General features: G+C 36.3%; 1 protein-coding gene across 1 annotated transcript; it reads left to right on the top strand.

The window, feature by feature from the left end:
• The first annotated feature begins 23,594 nt into the window (after window positions 1-23,594).
• Window positions 23,595-24,276, top strand: LOC132281002 (small ribosomal subunit protein bS1m-like). Its single transcript, XM_059782744.1, has one exon. The coding sequence runs from the start codon at window positions 23,713-23,715 to the stop codon at window positions 24,274-24,276; it is 564 nt and encodes a 187-aa protein (XP_059638727.1). The 5' UTR covers window positions 23,595-23,712.
• The last annotated feature ends 3,491 nt before the right edge of the window (window positions 24,277-27,767 follow it).

Genomic DNA, 27,767 nt, shown 5'->3' with positions numbered 1-27,767 from the left:
GATATGATGTTTTGTTTAAATCGGACAAGTGCATTGTCAAAAAGGATAATGTAGAAGTTTTCCATGCTTTAAGAAATGGTAATGTATATACTTTGCTTTTATGTGAATTACATGATCAAGATGTCAAATGTCTTGTATCCTCAAATGAAAATAGTTGGTTATGGCATAGAAGGTTGGGTCATGCTAGTATGGATTTGATTTCAAAACTATCTAAGAATGAATTGGTCAAAGGCCTCCCAAAGACTAATTTTTCTAAAGATAAAACATGTAGCGCATGCCAAATAGGCAAGCAAATCAAGTCATCATTTAAAAGGAAAAAAGGATATAACTACTTCAAGACCACTTGAATTAATTCACATGGACTTATTCGGTCCGGAGAGAATTGCTAGTCTTGGTGGAAAACTCTATGCATTTGTTATTGTGGATGACTTCTCTAGATTCACTTGGGTATTTTTCCTTACACACAAGAATGAGGTTCATACAATCTTTGTTAAATTTTGTAAGAGAGTTGAAAATGAAAAAGAATGTAAAATTAAGTCCATTAGAAGTGATAGAGGTAGAGAGTTCGACAACCAAGATGTGGAAAGATTTTGTGATGACAATGGATACAATCATAATCTTTCAGCTCCTAGGACTCCTCAACAAAATGGAGTTGTTGAAAGAAAAAATAGGTCTCTCCAAGAAATGGCTAGGACTATGTTAAATGAACATAATTCTCCTAGATCTATATGGGCCGAAGCCGTTAGCACCTCATGCTATGTTATAAATAGAGTCATTATTAGAAAACTCCTTAATAAGACTCCTTATGATCTTTGGAACAAAAGAAAGCCAAACATTGGGTACTTTAAAGTCTTTGGGTGTAAATGCTTCGTGTTAAATGACAAAGATAATCTAGGAAAATTTGAAACTAAATCAGATGAAGGTATTTTTCTAGGATATTCTTCTCGTAGCAAAGCATTTAGAGTGTTTAACAAAAGAACACGTGTGGTTGTGGAATCAATACATGTTGTATTCGATGAATCACCATTACCCCCTCTCAGACGTTCATTGGATGATAATGAAGATGTGATTGAGATTGAAAAGAATATTGAAAATCTTGATTTAAATGGTTCTTCTCTTGAAGATAGCTCCAAAGATGTTCTAAAAGAAAGTCTCTCTCATAAAGACACTCTTCCTAAGGCTTGGAAGCAAGTGCCTAATCATCCGATAAATCAAATCATTGGCGATCCATCTAAAGGAATAAGCACTAGGTCTCAAACGAGTAACATCTGCAATTATGTGGCTTTTGTTTCCCAACTTGAACCAAAAAATATTCATGAAGCCGAAAATGATGAATCCTGGCTCTTGGCCATGCAAGAAGAACTTAACCAATTTGAAAGGAATAAAGTCTGGCATTTGGTTCCAAAGCCTAAAGATAAAACTATCATTGGCACAAAATGGGTATTTAGGAACAAAAAGGATGAATCGGGAATAATTATGAGAAACAAGGCAAGACTTGTTGCTCAAGGCTATAATCAAGAAGAAGAAATTGATTATGAGGAGACCTTTGCCCCCGTAGCTAGACTTGAAGCTATAAGAATGCTCCTTGCTTTTGCATCCCATAAAAAGTTTAAGTTATATCAAATGGATGTAAAAAGTGCTTTCTTAAATGGATTCATTGAAGAAGAAGTATATGTAGAACAACCACCTGGCTTTGAAAGCTACATTTATCCAAACCATGTTTACAAATTATCAAAAGCTTTGTATGGTTTGAAACAAGCTCCTAGAGCTGGGTATGAAAGATTGAGTGGTTTCTTACTTGCTAATGGTTTTGTTAGAGGAAAAATTGACAATACTCTTTTTACTAAAACCATTGATAGCAACCTGTTGGTTATTCAAATTTACGTTGATGATATTATCTTTGGATCAACCAATAGTGTGCTATGTGAAAAATTCGCTTCTAGCATGCAAAATGAATTCGAAATGAGCATGATGGGTGAACTTACTTTCTTCTTAGGGTTGCAAATCAAACAAACACTTGATGGCATTTTTGTTTGCCAATCTAAGTATGTTAAAGATTTGCTAAAGAAATTTGGCTTGGAGGAAGTCAAACATGCCAATACTCCAATGAGCTCATCTTTGAAACTTGACAAAGATGAAAAGGGCACTAATGTAGATATTAAAAAATATAGGGGTATGATTGGTAGTCTTTTATACTTAACCGCAAGTAGACCGGACATCATGTTTAGTGTATGCTTATGCGCTCGTTTTCAATCTTGCCCTAAAGAATCTCATCTATGTGCCGTTAAACGCATCTTTCGCTATTTAAGTTTTACTACATTCTTAGGGCTTTGGTATCCTAGGCATACATCATTTGAGCTTGTCGGTTACTCGGACACTGATTTTGGAGGATGCAAAGTTGATAGAAAAAGTACTAGCGGAACTTGTCATTTCTTAGGACAATCATTACTATCTTGGTCTTGCAAGAAACAAAATTCCGTAGCTCTATCAACGGCAGAAGCTGAATATATTGCAGCCGGTAGTTGTTGCGCTCAAACGCTTTACATTAAACAACAGCTTAAGGATTTTGGACTTTACTTTGATCATGTTCCTATTATGTGTGATAATACAAGTGCAATATGTATCTCAAAAAATCCTATTCAGCATTCAAGGACAAAGCATATAGAAATTAGGTACCATTTTCTTAGGGATCATGTCTCAAAAGGAGACATTAAGCTTGTATTTATTAATACTGAAAAACAACTAGCAGATATTTTCACAAAACCACTCCAAGAGGACAGATTTTGCTTGCTCAGAAGAGAAATAGGTATGTCTGCAGAAGAAGAAATATTAAAGTAGCTCTAGCAGCTAAAGAGCCAGCTCCATTCAGAAAAAGAGCTGTCTCCACACAAAGCAGAGCAGGCTTCACAAATGATTTCAAAGTGCATACTCTCGGGATCTCCATGTTTTCAAGAAAGAGCAGTCTCTACAAACTAAGAGAGCAGGCTCTATAAAAACAAGAGACGACTCCTAACCTAAACCATAATCTGCATACACTTTTGTTGCTCTCAGGATCTTATGCAGATTTCTAAAAGAGCAGTCTCCATTTCTACAATGAGCCGGCTCACACACACTCTTTTAAACACTCAACTCTCGGGATCTCATGCAGGTTGTAAAGAGCCGGCTCCAATTTTGCTTGAGCCGGCTCAATACACATAAATGGAGACGTCTCTCTTCAGAAGGAGGAGCTTGCTCAATTGATGAAGTTCATCTCCTTGCTCTCGGCATCTTATATCTGCACTTGGATGCAGGGCCAAAAAATAAAAGACCCGGCTCCATAAAATAGAAGAGCCGGCTCCAAGAAACATCATTGAGCCGGCTCAATGAACTAGTGAGCCGGCTCCAAGAACCTTCATTGAGCCGGCTCTATGAACTAGTGAGCCGGCTCAATCAATGAAACCCACAGCTTCTCGGTTATTCATTTTAAGTGCACAGTAAGCCTTTAGTTCTTATATCCATCTAGTCCCTTTTACCATTCAGTATACAGAATACATTCTAGACATATCAGAAGCACATTACAGAGCACTCTCTCAGCTAGGGCTGGTATACTTCCTTCATTGGGCATCTACACAGGTAACTCCTTTCCTCAAATTCAATCTAAAAGTTATGAGTTCTTGCATGTTAGTTGGTCTATTTACAACAAATTTTAGAGTTCATTGCTTTTTAATCTCTCATCCATGAAACCCTTGATTACACTGTAGACTTTCTCCTCACATTGAAAGAACATATTTGAGTAGAAATTGCTACTCTCTTGGTTTGTTAATTCAATTTTCTAGTAGCTATGCATCTGTCATATGACTAATCTATGAATTTATTTCATGTCAATTAAATCTTGAAATATATGTTGTTTTCAAACCCCTTTATTTTCAATTTATCTTCGAATAAATTCTCACAATATGTTGTTTATAATTCATCTAGGCAATACATTTTTGAATTTCATTTTATTTTGATGAATTTGTAAACTTTATTACCTAGATCATCTATCTGAATTTTTTTTTTTGGGGGTTTTAAGCATTTTTCCTCTTTACTCAAATTAGTATAAAACTTAAATTGTTACGTTGGTTCAAAATCATTTTCCATTATTATCATTAATTCTCAGTCAAAACCAATTTGAGCTTTGAAATTTCCATTATATGATAATTGAATTTTTTTTTTTATTAATCTTCACTCCAAACAATTTTAAGTGAATTTTTCTTTAGATATGTGTTCTAAGTATTCCTTCTGAAATTTCAGTTTCAATTTCTAGAAATGTCCACGGCTTCATCCTCTCGTAGAAAGAATCCTCCTCGTGGTCATAAACGGAACTCTCAAAGATCTCAAGATGTTGGTTCAAGTCCTAGTCCACAAACTCAAATATCTGCTACCATGCTTTATAGAAACCCCACCTACAAAGTAGCATTTGACACTATCTATCAACATAGAAAATTGGCTACAGCAATGGTATTGTCCAAACAAATTTGCGATGATCTTCATCTCAACACCTATAGATTGTTTGACGAAATTGGCCTAGGAAACTTTGTTGGGTTGAGTACCAAATACTATCCAAAATTCGTAAAGTTATTTTACACTCACCTTGAAGAAAGTCCTGGAGAAGACAAACTTAATTGTTATGTAGCTGGAGTTCACTTTTACCTTGATAGAAGTAACATTGCTCGAATTCTCAAACTTGAGGATGGCATCCAATTCTATTCTCCTTCCAAATGGTTTATTGGACACGGCTTTGACAAACTCACGGCTATTCAGCAAATGAGTTATGATTCCCGTGTAACCAATACAAAAGTGGTAAACACCAGGCAACTAACTATGGAAGCCCGATTGATTCACAAGATCATCATGTACTCCATTCTTCCAAAATTCGGCAGTAGATCCAAAGTCACTCACATGGACGTCTTCCTTATCTGGTGTGTCTTAAATGGAAAGCCCTTTGATCTTGCATACATAATATTTCATCATTTGCTTGCTTGTAAGAGAAAGAAAAAGGTCTCTCTTTATTATGCCATGGTTCTCACTCACATATTCATGGATATGAAAGTTCCGCTAAATAGTTCTGAAGCAGTTAAACCAGGGTCAAGACACATGCTCACTGCTTTAAATCTTGCGTCAATGGGGCTAAAAAGGGATTCAAATGGTATGTGGTTCTATCCTAAGCAACGGAGGTTTGACAAGGCTCGAGATAGAGGAGAAGAAATTGAGGAAGTTGATGATGAGGATGAAGAAGAACATGACAGTGATGACAGTGCTGAAGAGGATGAAGTTCCAGCTGAAAATTGCACCAATCGTGATCTTTTATTGAAAATTCTCGAAGCTACTCGTCAAAATCAAGCCACTCTTGAAGAACAACAAACCACTCTTGCACACCAGCAAAGACAACTTGACGAAGTGCATATGTCCATCACTCATCTTAATGAAGATTTTGAAGCATTTCGCAAAGGAAATAGACCTCCTTCTCCTTAGCACAGTATCACCCCCGTCTAAAACCTATTTTTATGGTCTCATTTGCTATATCTGCTTTAGAGAATCATATTTTTAGATATGTTCTATTTACTTATGTTATTTCAGTTTGAACTCCTTATCATGAACTCTGCTTCTATCTACTTATATGGTAGTTGTCTTCTAATTCTCCTTCTGTTTCAACTTCTGATTTCTATACACTGCCATATTTGCTATTTAATTGCTCTTTTCTTTATCCATTTTGATATTTCATGCAAAGGTCAGTATTTCCCATTGATAACGAAAGCTTTTTTTGGATATGACAAAGGGGGAGAAAGATGTGTTTTATGCTATATTGTGGCTATATTGTGTCTATTCTATTACATTGCTATTTTTGATAGACGCACATTGATAGGGGGAGACATATTTTTTTTTTTTTTTTTTCAAAAATTTGTTGTTGACATAAATTCAAGATATGCTTATTGATAGGGGGAGCATTATTTCAAAATACAACTCCACCTTGACAATAAACACATCAATGTTTTGTCATCATCAAAAAGGGGGAGATTGTTGGCCTAAGGATTTAATCTAAAGGTCAATCTTATATTTTGATGATTACAAACCATTAATGATGTTTATGTACTAATATTTTCCTTGAGTGCTATATAGTTGATCAATTAATTCAATCCTCAATATTGAGCCAGAAGCATTCTAAGTACTCAAGCAATAGGATTCAAGGAAGCATTGAAGTTGCAAGAATTCAAAGATTATTCAAGTACTCCATCAAAGGCTAACCGATCATGGTCAAAGATTGAAGGAAAGGGTAGATTAGATGGTGAGAACTTAAGATTTAATGTCAAAGTTAATTTGAATATATTTGAAGCTCAAAATTCAATCCATGCATTGCATTTCCATTTTATTTCTCAAAGAAAATAAAATCAGCCCATGATCACATTCACAGGACTTAAAGAATTTCATATTAAGTATCAAAATGTGAGATGGAGAAGGCTCCATAAAATAAAGAGAAGGCTCTTTTCTCTTATTCAGTGAGCCCTGAGAAGGTTCTTCTCTTTAACTCCAGTAAGTCTTTGAGAAGTATTTAAGAAAAAGAGAGGGCTCAATCAAAAGAAAGAGAGGGCTCTTTTTGTTCCAAAACAAGCTATGAAAATGAATCTTCAAAATAAAGAGCAGGCTCACGTTTTCATTGAGCAGGCTCTTTCCAAGGAAAATGAACAAAGAGCAGGCTCTTTGGCTTTCAAGAGACGGCTCTCTTTAGGGTTTTGAACTGTAACGTAAACATTTTCATTAAATGTTTTCAACAACCTCTAACAGCTATATTGAACTCTGTTATTTCTATAAATACTGAGGTTGGTCTTTAAACTAGAACTACTTTTTTTTTAACAGAGAACATTCTATCATTCCTTAAAAAGCATTAAAGAAGTTTTCTGAGCTTTCATTCCCTCTCTGTTATTTCATATCACTGTAGCAATTCTGAGCCTCACGTATATTCATCTTTTCTATAGTTGTGAGCTAAACTCTGTAATCTATCTTTGAGAGATTCTTGTACACTATTTCTTCAAATTTCAAAGCTATTGTAAAGGGTTGGTATAACCCAAAAGAAAGCCTAGGGGAAGGGTGTTCTCCTAGCAAAGAAGAGAAGCAAGATCTTGTTTCAAAAGTGAAGGTTTGCTCTCCACCATTAAGGAGAAGCTCTAGTGAATTTGGGAAGTCTCAAGGAGGATCTTGAGCCGAGAAGTAGGAGTTTCCGAACCTCGCTAAATCACCGAGTCATTGTTTGCAATCTCTTATCTCTATCTCTCTTAATTTTGTGCTTTATTTTGCTTGAATATTTCAATAAACTGATATTCAATAGTTTGGTAGAAATATAATTTTTAAATTGAAAAATTGCTCCTTGACTCTATTCACCCCCCCCCCCTCTAGAGTCAATTAGTGACTAACAATTGGTATCAGAGCCTAATCTCTAGAAAAAGACTAATCATCTTAGAGAACGATCATGGCCAATACACTTTTCCATTAAGAAGGTCAATCTAACAATAAACCCCCTTGGTTTGATGGAAGTGACTACAACTATTGGAAAATCAAAATGAGAGCATTCTTAAGAGGCATAGATATAGATGTTTGGAAAGCCATAGAAAAAGGAGACCATGTTCCAACCAAGATAGTAGAAGGTGAAAATGTTCGAACACCCGATATTGAATGGACCCTCAATGACCGTAGGCTTGTACAATGTAATGTCAAGGCTATCACTAATCTCTATTGTGCCTTAAGCAAAGATGAATTCAATAGAATTTCGGATTGCGAAACGGCCAAAGAAATTTGGGATAAACTTGAAGTTACCTATATAGGCACTAGTCATGTTAAAGAATCCAAAATGAATATGCTTGTCCATAAATATGAACTTTTTTACCATGAATAACAAAGAAACTATTAGTGAAATGTACTCTCGTTTTACTAACATTGTTAATCCCTTGAAAGCTCTTGGAAGAAAATATACATCATCCGACAATGTAAGAAAGATCCTTAGATCTTTGCCAAAGAATTGGGAAGCTAAGAAGACCGCCATCCAAGAAGCCAAAGATCTTAACACACTTCCCATTGACGAACTTATTGGTTCATTAATGGCTTACGAGCTAGAAATGAATGATAGAGATGAAGAAACTCAAAAGAAGGATATAGCTCTATAAGCCACTACCAAAGAAGTTACAATTGATAAAGTTCCTCATGATGAAGAAGAAGAAGAAGTTGCTCTCATTACCAAAACCATAAGAAGAATTCTTCAAATGCAGAAGTTCCAAAAGAACAACCACTTCAAAAGAAATGGGTCGTCTAGTGAGCAAGGAAAAAGAGAAGCACCTACTTGCTTCCATTGTGGAAAACCGGGGCACTTCAAGTCCGATTGCTATGCCTACAAAAATGAAAAGGAAAGGAAAAAGAAAGGCAAAGCCATGCAAGCTACATGGGAGGATGATGATTCAAATGGATCCGAAAGTGACGATGAACTAAATGAATTGGTTAATCTTTGTCTCATGGCCGATGAAGATGAGGTAAATTCTAATCAGAACTCATTTGATTTGGAAACTACATATGATGAATTGGTTGATGCACACAACTATTTGCTAGATGCTTTTAGAGAATTGCATGATGAATTAGGCAAAATGGTTCAAAAATGTGCTACTCTCAAGAGGGAAATGTATATCATCTCTCAAAACCTTGAAAAATCTCAACTTGAAAATGAAGCTTTGAAAAAGGAAAAAGAATTAGCTAAAGAATCCGTTTCAATTGATTTAATTTCTGAAAATAAATCATTGAAAGTTATAATTGAAGATCAAATTAAAACTTTAGCTAAATTCACAAAAGGTAGAGAGAATTTGGGTCTCATACTTGGAAAACAAAGAAATGCTTATGCCAAGGATGGACTTGGATTTGATCCTCACAACAAAGATTCTTGTTTATTGAAAAAGAGAATACCTTTGAACAATTACTTTGTTAAAAATTCCTCTTTTAGTCCACAATGTAACTACTGTAAAAAAATAGGACATAAGATCAATCATTGTCCTATTAGGCCATGTAGGACAAAAGAAGTCTGGGTTATTAAAGGGACTTTTACACCTCTTCCTAACTCTCATGGACCCAAGAGAATGTGGGTACCAAAAGAAGATTATTCAAATTCCTTTTGTAGGTTTGCTTGAAGTCTCCATATTCATCCAAGGACAAATGGTTCCTTGATAGCGGATGCTCAAGGCATATGACGGAAGATCAATCAAAATTTCGCTCCATCAAACCTCATAAAGGAGGAAGCGTCACATTCGGCGACAACTCAAAAGGCAAGGTTATTGGCATTGGAACTATTGGTATCTCCTCCTCCTTATCTATTGATGATGTGTTACTTGTTAAAGGCTTAAAGCATAATCTGTTTAGTATTAGCCAATTATGTGATAAAGGATATGATGTTTTGTTTAAATCGGACAAGTGCATTGTCAAAAAGGATAATGTAGAAGTTTTCCATGCTTTAAGAAATGGTAATGTATATACTTTGCTTTTATGTGAATTACATGATCAAGATGTCAAATGTCTTGTATCCTCAAATGAAAATAGTTGGTTATGGCATAGAAGGTTGGGTCATGCTAGTATGGATTTGATTTCAAAACTATCTAAGAATGAATTGGTCAAAGGCCTCCCAAAGACTAATTTTTCTAAAGATAAAACATGTAGCGCATGCCAAATAGGCAAGCAAATCAAGTCATCATTTAAAAGGAAAAAAGGATATAACTACTTCAAGACCACTTGAATTAATTCACATGGACTTATTCGGTCCGGAGAGAATTGCTAGTCTTGGTGGAAAACTCTATGCATTTGTTATTGTGGATGACTTCTCTAGATTCACTTGGGTATTTTTCCTTACACACAAGAATGAGGTTCATACAATCTTTGTTAAATTTTGTAAGAGAGTTGAAAATGAAAAAGAATGTAAAATTAAGTCCATTAGAAGTGATAGAGGTAGAGAGTTCGACAACCAAGATGTGGAAAGATTTTGTGATGACAATGGATACAATCATAATCTTTCAGCTCCTAGGACTCCTCAACAAAATGGAGTTGTTGAAAGAAAAAATAGGTCTCTCCAAGAAATGGCTAGGACTATGTTAAATGAACATAATTCTCCTAGATCTATATGGGCCGAAGCCGTTAGCACCTCATGCTATGTTATAAATAGAGTCATTATTAGAAAACTCCTTAATAAGACTCCTTATGATCTTTGGAACAAAAGAAAGCCAAACATTGGGTACTTTAAAGTCTTTGGGTGTAAATGCTTCGTGTTAAATGACAAAGATAATCTAGGAAAATTTGAAACTAAATCAGATGAAGGTATTTTTCTAGGATATTCTTCTCGTAGCAAAGCATTTAGAGTGTTTAACAAAAGAACACGTGTGGTTGTGGAATCAATACATGTTGTATTCGATGAATCACCATTACCCCCTCTCAGACGTTCATTGGATGATAATGAAGATGTGATTGAGATTGAAAAAAATATTGAAAATCTTGATTTAAATGGTTCTTCTCTTGAAGATAGCTCCAAAGATGTTCTAAAAGAAAGTCTCTCTCATAAAGACACTCTTCCTAAGGCTTGGAAGCAAGTGCCTAATCATCCGATAAATCAAATCATTGGTGATCCATCTAAAGGAATAAGCACTAGGTCTCAAACGAGTAACATCTGCAATTATGTGGCTTTTGTTTCCCAACTTGAACCAAAAAATATTCATGAAGCCGAAAATGATGAATCTTGGCTCTTGGCCATGCAAGAAGAACTTAACCAATTTGAAAGGAATAAAGTCTGGCATTTGGTTCCAAAGCCTAAAGATAAAACTATCATTGGCACAAAATGGGTATTTAGGAACAAAAAGGATGAATCGGGAATAATTATGAGAAACAAGGCTAGACTTGTTGCTCAAGGCTATAATCAAGAAGAAGGAATTGATTATGAGGAGACCTTTGCCCCCGTAGCTAGACTTGAAGCTATAAGAATGCTCCTTGCTTTTGCATCCCATAAAAAGTTTAAGTTATATCAAATGGATGTAAAAAGTGCTTTCTTAAATGGATTTATTGAAGAAGAAGTATATGTAGAACAACCACCTGGCTTTGAAAGCTACATTTATCCAAACCATGTTTACAAATTATCAAAAGCTTTGTATGGTTTGAAACAAGCTCCTAGAGCTTGGTATGAAAGATTGAGTGGTTTCTTACTTGCTAATGGTTTTGTTAGAGGAAAAATTGACAATACTCTTTTTACTAAAACCATTGATAGCAACCTGTTGGTTATTCAAATTTACGTTGATGATATTATCTTTGGATCAACCAATAGTGTGCTATGTGAAAAATTCGCTTCTAGCATGCAAAATGAATTCGAAATGAGCATGATGGGTGAACTTACTTTCTTCTTAGGGTTGCAAATCAAACAAACACTTGATGGCATTTTTGTTTGCCAATCCAAGTATGTTAAAGATTTGCTAAAGAAATTTGGCTTGGAGGAAGTCAAACATGCCAATACTCCAATGAGCTCATCTTTGAAACTTGACAAAGATGAAAAGGGCACTAATGTAGATATTAAAAAATATAGGGGTATGATTGGTAGTCTTTTATACTTAACCGCAAGTAGACCGGACATCATGTTTAGTGTATGCTTATGCGCTCGTTTTCAATCTTGCCCTAAAGAATCTCATCTATGTGCCGTTAAACGCATCTTTCGCTATTTAAGTTTTACTACATTCTTAGGGCTTTGGTATCCTAGGCATACATCATTTGAGCTTGTCAGTTACTCGGACACTGATTTTGGAGGATGCAAAGTTGATAGAAAAAGTACTAGCGGAACTTGTCATTTCTTAGGACAATCATTAGTATCTTGGTCTTGCAAGAAACAAAATTCCGTAGCTCTATCAACGGCAGAAGCTGAATATATTGCAGCCGGTAGTTGTTGCGCTCAAACGCTTTACATTCTATCATTCCTTAAAAAGCATTAAATAAGTTTTCTGAGCTTTCATTCCCTCTCTGTTATTTCATATCACTGTAGCAATTCTGAGCTTCACGTATATTCATCTTTTCTATAGTTGTGAGCTAAACTCTGTAATCTATCTTTGAGAGATTCTTGTACACTGTTTCTTCAAATTTCAAAGCTATTGTAAAGGGTTGGTATAACCCAAAAGAAAGCCTAGGGGAAGGGTGTTCTCCTAGCAAAGAAGAGAAGCAAGATCTTGTTTCAAAAGTGAAGGTTTGCTCTCCACCATTAAGGAGAAGTTCTAGTGAATTTGGGAAGTCTCAAGGGGGATCTTGAGCCGAGGAGTAGGAGTTTCCGAACCTCGCTAAATCACCGAGTCATTGTTTGCAATCTCTTATCCCTATCTCTCTTAATTTTGTACTTTATTTTGCTTGAATATTTCAATAAACTGATATTCAACAGTTTGGTAGAAATATAATTTTTAAATTGAAAAATTGGTCCTTGACTCTATTCACCCCCCCTCTAGAGTCAATTAGTGACTAACAGGTATAACTGTTTAAATAATTTATTTTATGTCATTTATTTTACATTTATGAACTTTTTATATTAATATTTTCTTTATTGTTGGTTAATAGGGTTTAGTTGAAATCTTTGAAGACAAGTTGCATGGCACTCACCACAGATTTTGTGTGAAGCATATGTATGAGAATTTTAATAAGAAGTTTAAGGGTGTGAAGTTGAGGGATGAGATGTGGAATGCAGCACGTGCTTTGACTGAAGATACATTTAAATATCATATGTATCTCATAAGTCAGATTGATAAGGAAGCCCATGAGTGGCTGTCAAAGGTGCCAGCTAGGTTATGGTCAAGGTCTAGGTTTAATGATAATTCAAGATGTGATTTGCTTGTTAATAACCTTTGTGAGACTTGGAACGACAACATTTGTGATGTTAGGGATAAGCCACTAATTACTATGTTGGAGTGAATTAGAGGGTACTTGATGTATCTGTTTCAATCGAAAAGGGAATGGATTCTAACCCAGAAGGGGTTAGTGTGCCCTACAATTGCTGACAAATTGACCAAGCTAATGGATGATTCAAGGCATTGCACTACAAAGAAAGCATGTGATGATATATATGAAGTTTTTTATAAAGGGGTTAGTGATGTTGTTAATTTGGCAAGCAGAACATGTAGTTGTAGGGAATGGGATGTAAGGGATATAACATGGCCATTGCATGTATAATTGACCAAAGGGGTAATCCTGAAGACTTTGTTGATAGTTGTTATCATAGGGAGACATACTTGAGGACATATACACCTGTTATTTTCCCTATGCCTCTTAGGTAAATGACACGTGAAGTTGCCATTGATCCCATACACCCACCAATAGTGAAGCCCTCATCTAGCAGACCTAAAAAGGCAAGAAAAAGAGCTGTTGGTGAAGTGAACAAGAAAAGTGGTGCAGTTAGCAGAAAAAAACAACTACTCAACTATAGAAAGTGTAGGGCAAAAGGACACAATGTCAGAAATTACAAAGCTACTGAAGTAACACCTCAAGCTGCCAAAAAAAGGTACACCAGGTATACCTAGACTGCCAGTTACTTCAGGGCTACCTGGTGGACTACCAGACACTGATGGAGTTGCATCAACTATGGCAAGAGATATTGCAACTGCAAGAAAAACTACAATAGGAAGAGGCATTGGAAGGAGAAGAGGGGCAGCAAGTGGTATTAGAGAGGTTGACACTACAAGTGGAGGTACTGATGGAGTTGCATCAACAATGGCAAGAGGTATTGCACCTGCAAGAAATACTGCAAGAGGAAAAGGCATTGAAAGGGGAAGAGGGGCTGTAAGTGGTATTGGAGAGGTTGGCACTACAAGTGGAGGGATTGCAAGTGGAATGGGAGAGGTTGGCACTAGAAGTGGAGGGACTATAAGTGGTATGGGAGAGGTTGGCACTAGAAGTGGAGGGACTGTAAGTGGTATGGGAGAGGTTGGCACTGCAACAGTAAGAGGCATTGGAAGGGGAAGAGGGGCTGCAAGGATAAATGCAAGGCAACTACAAGAGGTTATTGTTTTAAACCATCATAATCAATTAATTTAAATGTTTACTGTCATATTACTATTTTTAATATTGTATCATTTTGTTTCATATGTGATGACAATACAATCAAGATATGGGAATTTATTGAATAATTTGTCTCAACCATCTTCATCAATAGATTTCAATGTCTTGTGGAGCAGTCAAGCATCCTCATCATCTAGGTTTGTGAGAGCTTTTAAAAAAAAATCTGGAGTAGTCAAGAACAGTTTATAAATGTCTTTAATCATTTTACTTTCTATTTTTTTTTTTTTTTTCACAGGCCCACTGCAATTGACCCAGGAGTTTAAGGAAATTTGGTGGTTTTATGCTTTTTGGAGTTCATGGTACAGCTTTTTGTAAGTTTTTAGTGCACAGATATTGGTTTTCATCTTTTGGTATGTTGGTGGTACACAGATATGGTTTAGATTTTTTTGGTATGTTGGTGCATAGATATGGTTTACATTTTTTTGGTATGTTGGTGGTGCACAGATGTTTGGTTTTTAAAAATGTTGGTACACAGATGTTGTTTGGTTTTTTGGAATGTTGGTGCACAGATTGTAATTTTCTTTTGTTAGAATGTTGGTGCATAGATTGTAGTTTTCTTTTGTTGGAATGTTGGTGCAGAACTTATGATTTTGTATGGTTACGGCTATAGTTGTGGCTGATACTACTATAATTTGTATGGTTATGGTTATGGATATTTATTTTGGTATGTTGGTGGTGCATAGATTTTGTTTTTATATGGTTATAGTTATGTATTTTCCTATGTTGTGGTGACATATTTTGTTTTTGTATGTTTTTTGCTATAATGGTGCAACTGGTATGTTGGTGGTACAAAGATTACCACATATTATAATTTTTTTGTATTGTCATCACCTATTTTGCTATGTTGGTGCAACACAGTATATTATATAAAAAAATAATACATTAATTAATTATAAAGTCCATTACAATTATATTCTACTAAATAACCACACAATAACCATTGTAATAGCACATGCTATAAATCCCAACATGAAAAGAACTAAGTTTATGATTACATGATTCCCAATATTGCTTCGTACAGGTTGTGCACCCACAAAGTTGATACTTCCATCAATAGGCAGTGCTTCATCTTCCAAATGGTTCTCATAGCCAGTTCTCACAGCAATTTGGCCTCTCAAAGATGATATACTTCGTACATTTGGTCAATTTTTCGAATTCGGGAGACGGAGACGTAAGATGAAGAAGGAGAAAGCGTGGAAAAAACGATTGACAGAGACGTTATCGGAGGAGGAGACAATTGAAAAAATAGTATTTGTTCGGATTAATAGTTGTAATAGTCAAGAGACAAAAGAAATCGAGTGGTATAAGTTAAATTTCTCAAGCATGGATAGTACTCATGATAGATACTATATCTGTGACAGTGTGTGTTGGTGTTGGGGGCTGAGGAAGAGAAGGGAAGAAATTGTTATGAGTATGAGCTTAGAAAGGTCATTTCAGCAATTAAATTAGTCAATATAAAAGTTAAAGGGTAAAAATGTCAATTTATTACCATTGGGTGTCTTTAGTAGATGTATCAAACTTCAGGGGGTGTCATTGTCCCAAAATAGGTAAACTTTCCTTTGAGTGTCCTTTTGACAAACCTCAAGGGGTGTTACTGTACTTTACCCATAATGTTTTTTATGTATTATGTGTTAAGACTACAATGCTATCTAATGAATTGAAATGCAATACTGAAAGTAAGTGCATTAATGTAAAGGAATTGAAATTAACTTGTACAGAAATTGCATGAATTGAAATACAAGAGTATTGAATGTTGATTGATGTCATTGACAGAGTTTGTAATGTAGCCCTAACAAACTATTTATAGGCATTAAAACCTTACAAGAATGACTCATGTCCTTTTAAACAACTGCCCACTCTTTCTTTACAAAACACCTGTCTCATACTCAACTGTTGAATTCCAACTTCCATACCCATAATCTATGAGTTTCTTCCACTGCTGCCATGTGTCCACTGCTGCCACGTGTCCCACGTTCTTCAAACTACTTATTTGAATACACACACACACACACACACACACACACACACACACACACATATTACGTGACTTAACTGTTTCAGTCTATTTCCTTCTGAAATGGATCCTGTATAACCCACGATCTCCTCATACCTAATTCTTAGGAACTACCTTCTTAAGCAGTGTATTGATTTTATACTCCTTAAAGGTAAGGACTTCTAAACTGAACTGTCAGTTTATAGAAGTTTCACATATTACAAACTCCTTTAGTTCACATCCTCCTTGTTTTCAGGAAATCATTTGTTAGGCGCTAAATGTTACATATTTTAGCCCTCTATTTTCGCATGTTTTATTCTCTTAATAATAGTTTATTTGTGATTTTACATTATTTTATTGTTTTTATTTATTTTAGAGTTTTAATTGTAAAATCAGTCAAGACCAGTAATTCTGAACTTTAAAAGATGACTTTTCGTGGGACCGAGCAATGTTGAAGATTCAAGTCTAATTATACGTAGAAAATAGTCCAAAAAAAGCTACAAGTTGATGAGAATGGACAGAAGAAGAAAAGGAAAAATCCTTCTCTAAAAAGGATTTTTTCGCCAAAGTTGGTAACTTGAACCCGTTTTGTAATCTGGTTGTATCTCTCTCCTCGAGCGTCAAAAATGCTAAATTCCCAAGGTAATTGTTAGGAAATTCGAAGAGCTACAATTTTGTGTTTCACAAGGATTCCTTAAAACAGTTGTTTACCTTGTCAAAATTGGACTGGAAGTCTACACGAATTTTAAGAGTCCTTACTTGACAGAATTTCTATATATGTCTCCTATATGAAAAAGGGAACTTTGGGGCTGATCTATTATTATTGAAAGGGGGGTCCTCTATAATATTGAAAGATCATACAGAGGAGCTTGAGGCTGAGATCAGAGAGGAGCAGTCAAAAGAAAGAAGAGATCGATCCATGGCGGTGAAGATGTCTTCCTTAACCATGAAGAATTCCACTCCAGTCTTGCTTGGCTATACACTTTGCTAGGGTTGTGATGTAGCCCTAGCTTAGCACACTGTTTTGATTGTATTTAATTATTGGAGAACAATTGTTATCATGCATGATTATGTAATCTATAGGATTTTTAATTGACTTTTCAATAAGAATCGGTTTTAGAATTTTAATTCATTAACAAATATTTTTTTATCTTGTCTTAGATATTTTAATCTTGTGATTGAACACAACTCATTCACTTCTTGTAGTTGTGAATGAGATGATTACACAATGGTTCTTATCTGAATATAATGTTAGAGATTTGATGGATTATGCCTAGAAAAGATAGACCATGCTACACCCTAGAGTAAAGTAGATAGGTAGATGGTTTATGCCAATCGAAGATAGTCCATACTTAGCTTTAAATTATATTATTTTCTAGCTGAATTAATATGTGCTTGTAGCCATGATTAATTCCCTATGCATATTGTATGATATATCTCCAATAAATTGATGCAATTAATTGGTGATGCGACGTTAGTAGTGAAATCATACCCCTAATCCTCTCTCTTTATTTTCTACATCATATTTAATCATTGCTCTCATATTTAATCATTACACAATGGTTCTTATCTGAATATAATGTTAGAGATTTGATGGATTATGTCTAGAAAAGATAGACCATGCTACACCCTAGAGTAAAGTAGATAGATAGATGGTTTATGCCAATCGAAGATAGTCCATGCTTAGCTTTAAATTATATTATTTTCTAGCTAAATTAATATGTGCTTGTAGTCATGATTAATTCCCTATGCATGTTGTATGATATATCTCCAATAAATTGATGCAATTAACTGGTGGTGCGACGTTAGTGGTGAAGTCATACCCCTAATCCTCTCTCTCTATTTTCTACATCATATTTAATCATTGCTCTTTAGTTTATTTTATTTTCTATTTAGTTAATTTAGAATTAATCATCACAATTCGATTATCTTACTTTCCAGTTAAGTTGGAATTTAAGAAATCTGTTGACAAACTTATTGTACACAAGTCCCTTGGGTACGACACTCTTATAAATAAACCCTATCTGTAAAGATTCGTGCACTTGCGAGTAGTACATATAAATCTCACAACATCATTCAACCCACATCTTGATAGCTAGCTGTTGTTATCCTTCCATATTTGTTTTTCTTAATCGACCAGATGTTTCCAACGTATTGGAATCTATTTCCTTTCCAATTTTGACGTGTGTTAATTTATCATTCGGACGATAATTTAGTCCACTCATACTCTTTTATTGCACCATATCATCATTGAAGTGGCCAACTATTGGCCTGCCACTTTTATGTGGCAACACGTGTATTAAATTTTGTGCTTTTAATATAGGTTTCATGATTCTTGCAAAGGAAGAAGCTCATCGGAATGAGTGGTATGTGTGGGCAAAGAGTAAGTCCTTTTGTGTTTATTTTATGTTTTTATGTTTATTTTTTATTTATTTAAAGAAATTTGAGGTTATTTTTCATATCTCAAATATTGACCTCTTTGTTACAAGTGTTATGGGTTGTCATTATTTTTTTAAAAATGTTATTTGTTGTAAAATTGTATTTATTGTTTTTACTTTTTAATTATAAGCTCATTAATTTCTTTTTAAATATTTTTTTTATAAAAATGTAGAGGTATCATGATTGGTTTAAATAAAACAAACGAGGCTAAACTTGCATTGTTGAATCTGCACAATGGTATTGTAGTAGCACATTTGTGTTTAATGAGATATGAGGTTCTATATTATTCCGTTTTTAAACTAATTAACTATATGCATATTTAAATGTTCATAATTTTTATTTTTATTTTATGTTTACAGTTCTGGCTCTTTCTTAAAATAAATCATCTCTTTCATGACCTTTCATGACCATTCTGAAAGATATGAGTTTCATGTCCAGGACTTGTTATGACCATTGATCACCGAAGGAGATGGGACACTATATGATATGCAGATTTGCATACTAGAGTAATGCAGGGGATAACATTACATAATGTATTTTCGATGTTTCCCCTATTACATTCCAAAGTGCTTTTATGAAATGATTATTCGTTATTACAACTCAACGTCATAAGAAGCAATGGTATTCTAGTAATACAGTCGTGTTTAATGAAATATGAGTTCTATATTATTCTTTTTTAAAACTAATTTTTTGTACAGACTTTTCAAGCAACGAGTGGATCCCTGGGGACTTCAATAATGATTTGTTTATGAATTTCATTTTATATGTACAGCTGCTTTCAATGTGTCAATTGCGGTACAAGACCCATCCTTTCCAGTGATGTTCCAAAACTTTTTTTTTTTTTTTTTTTTTTGGCAAATTCTTACTAATTCATGAATTATACTTTCAATTTACATGATACATAGAAATTGTTGCACAAATATATGTATTCTAATAAATTTAGGGACACCCGTGAATTAGTGAGAGTAAAAACTTGTCATAGACGCATTGTGGACCCTACAACTATGTGAGACACCTGACAATCGAGTGTCGTACATAGATGTAACGACCTCACCCTGGCCAGACACAATATTGTCCGCTTTTGGCTCACCTAGACCAGAGACTTCCCAGGGGGTCACCCATCCTGGTACTACTCCAAGTTAAGCACGCTTAGCTACAGAGTTCTGGTGGGTTCAGAGCCATCACGGCTTTAAAACGCGTTGTGTCATAGAAAGGTGTTGAATCTACATATAGCACTTGCCCCATCCACACCCAGACGATGTGGGATTGTGCACATGTAGCTCGCCCAGTGTGGTAGCCTACTGGTGCCCCCTACATACGCTCACACACACCCGCCCACAAGGTCGCCACAATCACCCCCCTTCGTTGGCCACACTTCCGGCTGGGTCAGGCTCTGATACCATTTGTAACGACCCTCACCCTGGACACAATATTGTCCGCTTTTGGCTCACCCAGACCAGAGACTTCTCAGGGGGTCACCCATCCTGGTACTACTCCAAGTTAAGCACGTTTAACTATAGAGTTCTGATGGGTTCACAGCCATCACGGCTTTAAAACGCGTTGTGTCATAGAAAGGTGTTGAATCTACATATAGCATTTGCCCCATTCACACCCAGACGATGTGGGATTGTGTACCTGTAGCTCGTCCAGTGTGGTAGCCTATTGATACCCTCTGCACACGCTCACACACACCCGCCAACAAGGTCGCCACAATAGAATTCTAAATGAATGTGGAAAGAGTAGCTCAATATATAGCTACTATCATAATTAATGAAGAATATTTGTACAAGTTTCTAATCAATATCTGGATATATATATATTTTCAGAAACTACTAACAAATGAAAGTTTCTGTATAGTTTTTTAATTTTTAATTTTCTAAAAATCGAAAATTATTTTTAGAAAATCGGACCTAACATGTCCATAGCTAATATATTTATGATTTAACTAATATTTGTGATATGAAACAGGATTGATATGAAACAGGGTTATATATATAAATTCAGTTGTCATAGTTGGTTAGGTTGGTGATTTCCAAGACGAAACAGGAAATATTGGAACATTGAGTACATGAGAGGTGGGCCTCGAAATGATTTCTTTCCTGACTTATCAAAGATTCCAAGAACATACATTATTTTCTTCTGTTCTCCAAATAAACTAACTAGCCATGCAGCCTCGCTCATCAATTATTGTATATGATTCTGCACAGGCTAGTTGCATCACTGATCAAAGTCCTAGATCAATAGACAAAATTCCAAAGAGGTAAATTAATGCTATGAATGTGCATATATCATTACAAAAAAAAAAATTATAATTCATCAATTTTAGTTACTGTACTTATTAACACATCAGAATTTATTCTGTAACTAGTCATGCTGTGTTAACGTGTCAACCATTATGTTTCCAGTTTTACTTTAATTGAATAATGATGATGGTTTTGTTTAGGAAGTCGCTACTCTGCATTCTCTTTTATTTTTATTAATTTTATTTATTATGATTAAATAAATAAACATAGAGTTCAAATCAGTCAAATGTAACCCAATGTGTTGGGAAACTGAGCTGTTGCCAAAAAGATCCTCTTCAAAGTTGACTACACCAACTTTACAAACACATTCCATTTTCTCTTGACTAAAGTCACCCCTACAAAAATCATTTCCAAGAAAAGAAGAAAGAAAGCATAAGTCAGAATACTTATATAACATCTTACCAATAAAAGGTATTGTGGGTAAATCGGAAAATAAAACACACTTTTTATAACTAGATAAAAATATTACTGTGTTATTTTAGAAGATCTTTTAATATTAGAAGAGACAATTGTAGAAGTACTATTTAAATAATTCTTTTGTCGTATTTATTTTTAAAATTTTTTTTTTAACATAACACTGTTTCCTAAACACTCTAAGTAACCCATTCAGCATAATTTAATTATTAGAAATGCCATATATAAGAACAATAACTTGCTTAAAAAAAGTCAATATTAATATCATCTGATGGCTAATACAACAAAGTGGAATTTTAAAAGAAGTATTTATCTAAGTTTCATAGCAATTTTATTCAGAATAGCTTTCATTTATCTCATTTTTTATTTTACTATCATTATCTAAAATAATTAAAGAAATATATAACGAAGAGTTGGTATAGAAAAAATAAATATAAGAATTGGAGTATAAAAATAAAACACATATCTAATGAACAATTAAGTAGCATGATAAATAAATAAATAAATAATTGAGTTGCAGACGGACCAAGTGCACTGTTATGTAATTATTCTGTTGAGTGTATTTTACATATCAATTGTATTTTATTTTCTTTTTGTATTTTTTTTATTCCCAGCTTCTTTTTTGTCTATGGATTTTTCTTCACTGTGAAAGGAAAAAAAAAAAAAAAAAAAGCCACACAATTCTTATTTACTTCAACGTGGGAAATGAACATACACTAAACCATGGTATACATAATAAATAGAGAGAAGGGGTGAGTAAGATTCGGTGTCGTTTTGATTTCTAACAACAACATAATCTAAAAAGATAGAAAAAAGGGGTGCGCATCACATTCACAGCTCATCAATGAAGGGAAAAACTACGTACCAACCACGTACGGATCAAGTACATGATAATCAATGTGGTTGGTACCTTGAATTTCATATACTATTAATCCTATAAAAAAATTAAATGTAATCAATAATTGTGCAAGTCAAAAATCTATATTAAAAAAGCCATGAACTCGTAACTAGATAAAGAAGACCCGAGGCAGCGACTCCTGAGGCAGAGGTAGCGTATCGGCTTTACCAACTCCTAAACCACGTCCATCTACGTCCGAGTTGATCCAACAGTGGAGTAGTTGTTTGGGCCCCTCCCTTCCAAGGCGCTATCGAATATGTATTAATAAGAAAATATGGGGCAAGAATTCGTTCACATAGGAGTCAGTCACCTAACAAGTCAAAGGCAGAGGTCGAAGCCCCCATTTCTTAGATTTGACAGGTATAGCCCACAGAACTGATGATGTTTTATTCGAACGGAAGCGAAAGACTGATTGCTCTGTTTGAGACTGGCACCGAACCTCATACCTGTCACGGTACCTCAAAGCCAACTACAAACAAGGAAGAAGAGATCGACTCAAGAAGCTTTCAACTAGCTGATCTTGTAACCAAGTCGTATTTGACTCATTTCTCATATAGATGAGATCGAACAAATGCTGTTTGAAGAGACTCCTAGTAGCGAAAAACGACTTCACAGTGTAAAAACAGCCCCCCAAGCACCTCCTTGATCAGTGCGGTGGAGTCAAAGACCCATTGTGAAGCCCAAATTACACTGTTTTTAGAAAAACTTCCATTTTCTGATCGTCATATAAGTGAGATAGGGCACCTATTCATCAAGCCCTCTTTATCCGGATCTGGCATTCTTGGGATACAGACTCTGAGCCCCAATCTCATCCCTTTCCTCTCGCGAGCCAACCTTTAGTTGGATTTTCACTCTAGATCACACCTCAATCCAGCAAAATGCAGTATAAAGAACCATAGGCTCATAGATATAATACAATTGCTACTTACGAGGCGGACTATTCCATAGTGGACTATTTTTTAAAATTTCTGTTATTCTATAATAATAGTCCGTATTTGAACAGTTGACAATAAAGACAAGTCACGTACCGGAAAAGATAAGAAAACAAGACCGGGTCAAAGTACACGATTCGACCTTCTTGCTACCAAGTCATGCTATAACCTCTTGAGGCCTGGTGATATTAGTCCTACTAACACGCAACAGTGGGATGCTATTTGGCATCTTAAGGGTCCATATAGACTCAGACACTTTGTCTGGTTGGTCAGGTATGATAGACTTCTTACCAAGTATGCAAAAATGTGTCGTGGATTTGGTGGGGATACTGCTAGTTATGATCTATGTGGAGCCTGCGAGGATTCAATTCATGTATTGCGAGATTGTCCCTTTGCTACAGACATTTGGAGAGTGTTGATTCCTCCTGCTTGCAACAATGAGTTCTTTGGTACCTTTTTGAAACCTTGGATTGACTGGAACCTTAAAACTGGCCCAATACAAGATCTCCTCTGATTGGTCACTTATGTTTGCTGTTGCCACTCACACTCTCCGGTATTGGAGAAAGAAGAGAATTCTCAATCCACATCTTTTGATCAATAGGAAGAGGAGGAGAAAAAAAGCTTAGGATGAACATCTATTTGAGTAGATCATTTAAAAGAGCTAATGTCAGTTTTAGATTATGTAGTGGAAACGCCGTACAATCTACAGTTTTGAGATTAGGGGAAGAAATGTTCTTGGTGGATGAAGCACCAGCGAAGACCATCAGTTGTATGCAAGATGAGACTCAAATATTACAAATCAACAGAGAAAACAGGTTTGAGAATAAGGTGGGATATAAGCATAGAGTAGTAGGGGAATCAATGAGCAAAAAACAAATTTTAGAGAGATTCTTCATCGATCTAGTAGTAGGGGAATCAATGAGCAAAGAGAGAGCAGCAGAAAGGGTCAATGATTTGGTGGGATACACAGAGAGAGTCGCGGGGCAAACGATGATTCTACCACGAAGATTCAGAAAAAACCGAGCTTGGATGGAACTGAACAAAATTTGGAAAACAAATCAAAAGGTCAAAGGATTCATTATTGAGAAAGCAAAAGGAGGGTATTCAGTAGCAATCGCAGGGTTCATTACCTTTCTACCATTCCGGTACTTAATGAAACGCTTTTGTCTTGTTAGAGAGATGCGGCAGTAGCTCCTAAGCTTGAACCAGATGATGCGACATGCCCTAGCTGACTCTGTGGATCAAGCAGGTGTAGCAATCACTTCTATGACATGAATAGATGTGTTCACTTTTGCAAGGTATTAAACACAGTCTGAACCCTTCAGGTCATTGTTGATGCAAGTTCCTATTGATCAAAGAAATTCTCCTCCCCTACTCGAATAAAGAATTTCTCCTTCATTCACCCGTATCTAAACCTCAAAGCCGATAGACGGAATTCACAAAGTCCACTATCCTACTCTACTCGCCCAGTCTCCCCTGTGTTTCGACCTCGGAGAGGAAGAAGCTGGGTCGTAGACTTTATGAGACGGGGGCGCGGATCATAGTTCTCTTTGCTTGACTCGAGTTTATCGACCAAACCAGTCACCAATATGGAGGGTGGGGAGTCTATAGGCTACGATTCACGTAATTGCGAATTCATTTACTGATTGGCTAGCACATCGCCTAACAACCTAAAAAAGAAAGGCCGGTCCATACTAAGCATAAAATCCATATTTTCTAAATTATGTATCTCCTGTCAGACAATCTTCTTGAAATTGTTTTTTTTCCTATTTGGCTTGCTCGAAGGCCTAGAGACTGATCCTATAGGCTTGGACTTAGAACATCTGCGCTTTGATTCGTGCTTGAGGTACCTCGTTAGGTACTCCTGGTGGTACCACACTGAAGTGATTGGTTAATAGAAGGTCGGAAAGGAGTTTGTTTCGGAGTTGCTTGCGTAGTTGTTATTTCGTAGTAGGTTTTGGATCATCCGATGAAGATGGGATCAACTTCAGCATGACTAAGTGCTTCTTTGTCAACAAACCCCTGCGTTAAAAGCAAAATTACCTAATGCATTGAGGAAAAGAAGTGAGGGGTAAAGTAGGAATTTTTTGGGGACATAACTAGAAGCGCAGAGCTCGACTCCTACGAGGTTGAAATCTGAGGAGGGCTAGGGGGGAGGGCTACGGGGTGGTTTCCATCTATATTTGATAAATGGGAAGGAAGGTAATTGTAAGTTTACGGTTTGATCCTTTGTTGATCACTTTGGGCGGTTATGGATAAGCAAGAGAATTTTCGAGATTCCATTTGATAACAGGACACAGGCATTAAAAGACAGACACGCACCTCACCCATGGTTTGCTGTGAGCGACGTGAGAGGCAGCTAAGAGGATGCTTCGATCCAAGCCTTCAGAAGAGAAATATAGAGGTGAGGCTCCTTAGTAATTTACTAAAATCTTCTCTCGGTCAACAAAGAAAGGAAAGGGCGCTGCACTCATTCTCAAAAGCGACTGTCCGGGGAAAAGGAAGCACGCACATGGTCTCGAAAGAAAGAAGTTCAAGAGAATGGCACACCCAATCAATGTCTATCTTGGGTTGTAGCTGAGCTGAAGTGAGACCCAATTTGATAGTTGTTTCGGCTCCTGCTAAGAGGAGTGAAAGGACGGTGAAGGTCTTTCATCAAGAAGGCGAGCTTTCTTTCGGGAAGGTCAAGGATGATCAGATCAAACGGGTGGATGCGCTCGAGGGTAAGTGAGTTTTCACCCCGCGCCTTTTCCTATCAAAATAGGATTTCTTTGAACTCTGAGCTATACTAGGCTAGAGTTTGTTGATGGACTATATGACTTAAAATAAGAAAGCCACTGCCCTCTTACTTAACGATATTTCTTTGAGAAATATTGGGAACATCATGGTAGCAGATGGCGGGCAGCTTGAACGGGACCTATCAGAATGGAAATCAAGCCCAACTCTGACCACGCAAGCACAAGCTATTTATTCTACTTTTTAGGGACGCTCACTTGAATATCTGGATAGAAATCTCGTTAGTGGACCCAAGAAGAATGGTCGGGCTGGACATTCTTGAGTAAGGAAGTCACTCAGTTCCGCTCCATAACTCGTGGATGGCGTCGTTCTTTGGGCTCAGCACCTTAAGATTTTGAGAAGAGTTGCTTATTTTTAATTCAGTTCCCCCACTCCCAAAGCAAGGTTAGAATAGCTATGCCCAGAGAACAGAATGGGAAGTTGAAGCTGTAGAGGTTGTTGGTTCATCGGAGGGAAAGCGGATACCGAGGAAGTTGATTCTGATTGATCCATTTCAAGCTGCAAAAGAAAAAGAAAGGAAAAGTGCGTTGAAGCATTCGCATTTCGTTAGCCCCTTATCCAGATCTGGTTGTTTCATCCGTTCTTTCTTCTTCCTGAGCAGTTTCAAGCAAAACGCCTAGTCTTCTTTTTTGGATGATAAGTAATCGCTGAGTTCCAGTAGCATGACGAAATGGGGTTGACTACTTTTCTATATATGGGAGACAGAAGTTTTTCGATTTGTTGCTCCTCCTCTTAGCGAAAAAGGGGTTTAAGCGAAATTCCCGGGGTTTCTTCCACTTTCCACTTTTGCACGAGCTAGCTCTTTGTTCGATTTTCATCTCTTTTTATTCATTTGAAAAGCTCCAGCAACACTTTTTCGATTTCTTGATCCTATCCGAGCCCCTATCAGCTATGTATTCTTTGTCCTTTCAGTCCTCCTGTCAGCGCTCTTTCTCTGATTCATCCTGTTCTGTTCTTTCCGCTTGCTTTTTTTTCATTTCGTTGCCCATGTTATTGACTTTTAATGTACGGGGTAGCCCTTTTATTAAGAGGGAAGAGTTCCCTATTATGGCTTCCATAGTTTGTTTGAAGGCCGATTCATTTAAATAGGACCATATGTGCACTATACCTATATAGGAAGATAGGAACCAATGCTTTCTGATCCGAATGAAAGGATTCGCTATTCCCAGCTATTACCATACATGTCACGGAAGCTCATAACTAACACCACGGAAGTCCACCTCAAAGCCAACTACAAACAAGAAAGAAGAGCGGACACCAGATCCCAGAGTAGACCATCCCCACCGCTCATTCATTCTTCAATTGACGAAGTCCGGCAACTAGTTCTCTGGGGGATAAAGACCCCGTCTCCAATCATGTTATAAATCATCTTTCTTATCCAGCGGGTTTCTATTGCTTGTATTCCTTTGTTTGGTATCTGATCCGGGAGCTTGCTCCGTTAGGATTGACCTTTCATATGGACCTTGAAACAACAAAAGGTTTAATAATGACTATTGCTATCCACGCTTTTCCTTATTGTGAGAATGCCCCCTTGTTACGTTCTCACTTTCTTTCACTTCCTCTTGCCCATTCCGGAGCGATCTACTACGAAATAGGAACAGAGTCACAAACCTTAACAACATTTTGATCTAAAAACACTTTTTACGCGACTTTCTCGTCAAGACGTACGGAAGGCTATTTATATTAATAAGAGAAAGAGCTCACAAGGAAAGGGTCCCATGTTGATCTAAACCGCCATCTGGGTTTCTGGGTTGAGATGAGATGGAAGTTCTTTTATTCCAGTGAAATCATAAGGATGCCCGGTAAATAGATCGAGGGACATGAGAAAAGCCGCCTTCCTTCCGTGGTTGTGTACGGGGACCTCACAACCGGTCCCCTTTTCTTTC

The sequence above is a fragment of the Cornus florida genome, unplaced genomic scaffold (genome assembly GCF_030987335.1).
Source record: "Cornus florida cultivar Cherokee Brave unplaced genomic scaffold, ASM3098733v1 CherokeeBrave_3.0.0_Hap2_Chr11, whole genome shotgun sequence".
NCBI lineage: Eukaryota > Viridiplantae > Streptophyta > Magnoliopsida > Cornales > Cornaceae > Cornus > Cornus florida.
The sequence above is the reverse complement of the archived record's forward strand: the minus strand, read 5'-3'. Positions and strand labels throughout refer to the sequence as shown.

Coding starts and splice junctions, on each gene's coding strand:
- LOC132281002 (XM_059782744.1), top strand. CDS start 23,713: ATGAACATCTATTTGAGTAGATCATTTAAAAGAGCTAATGTCAGTTTT.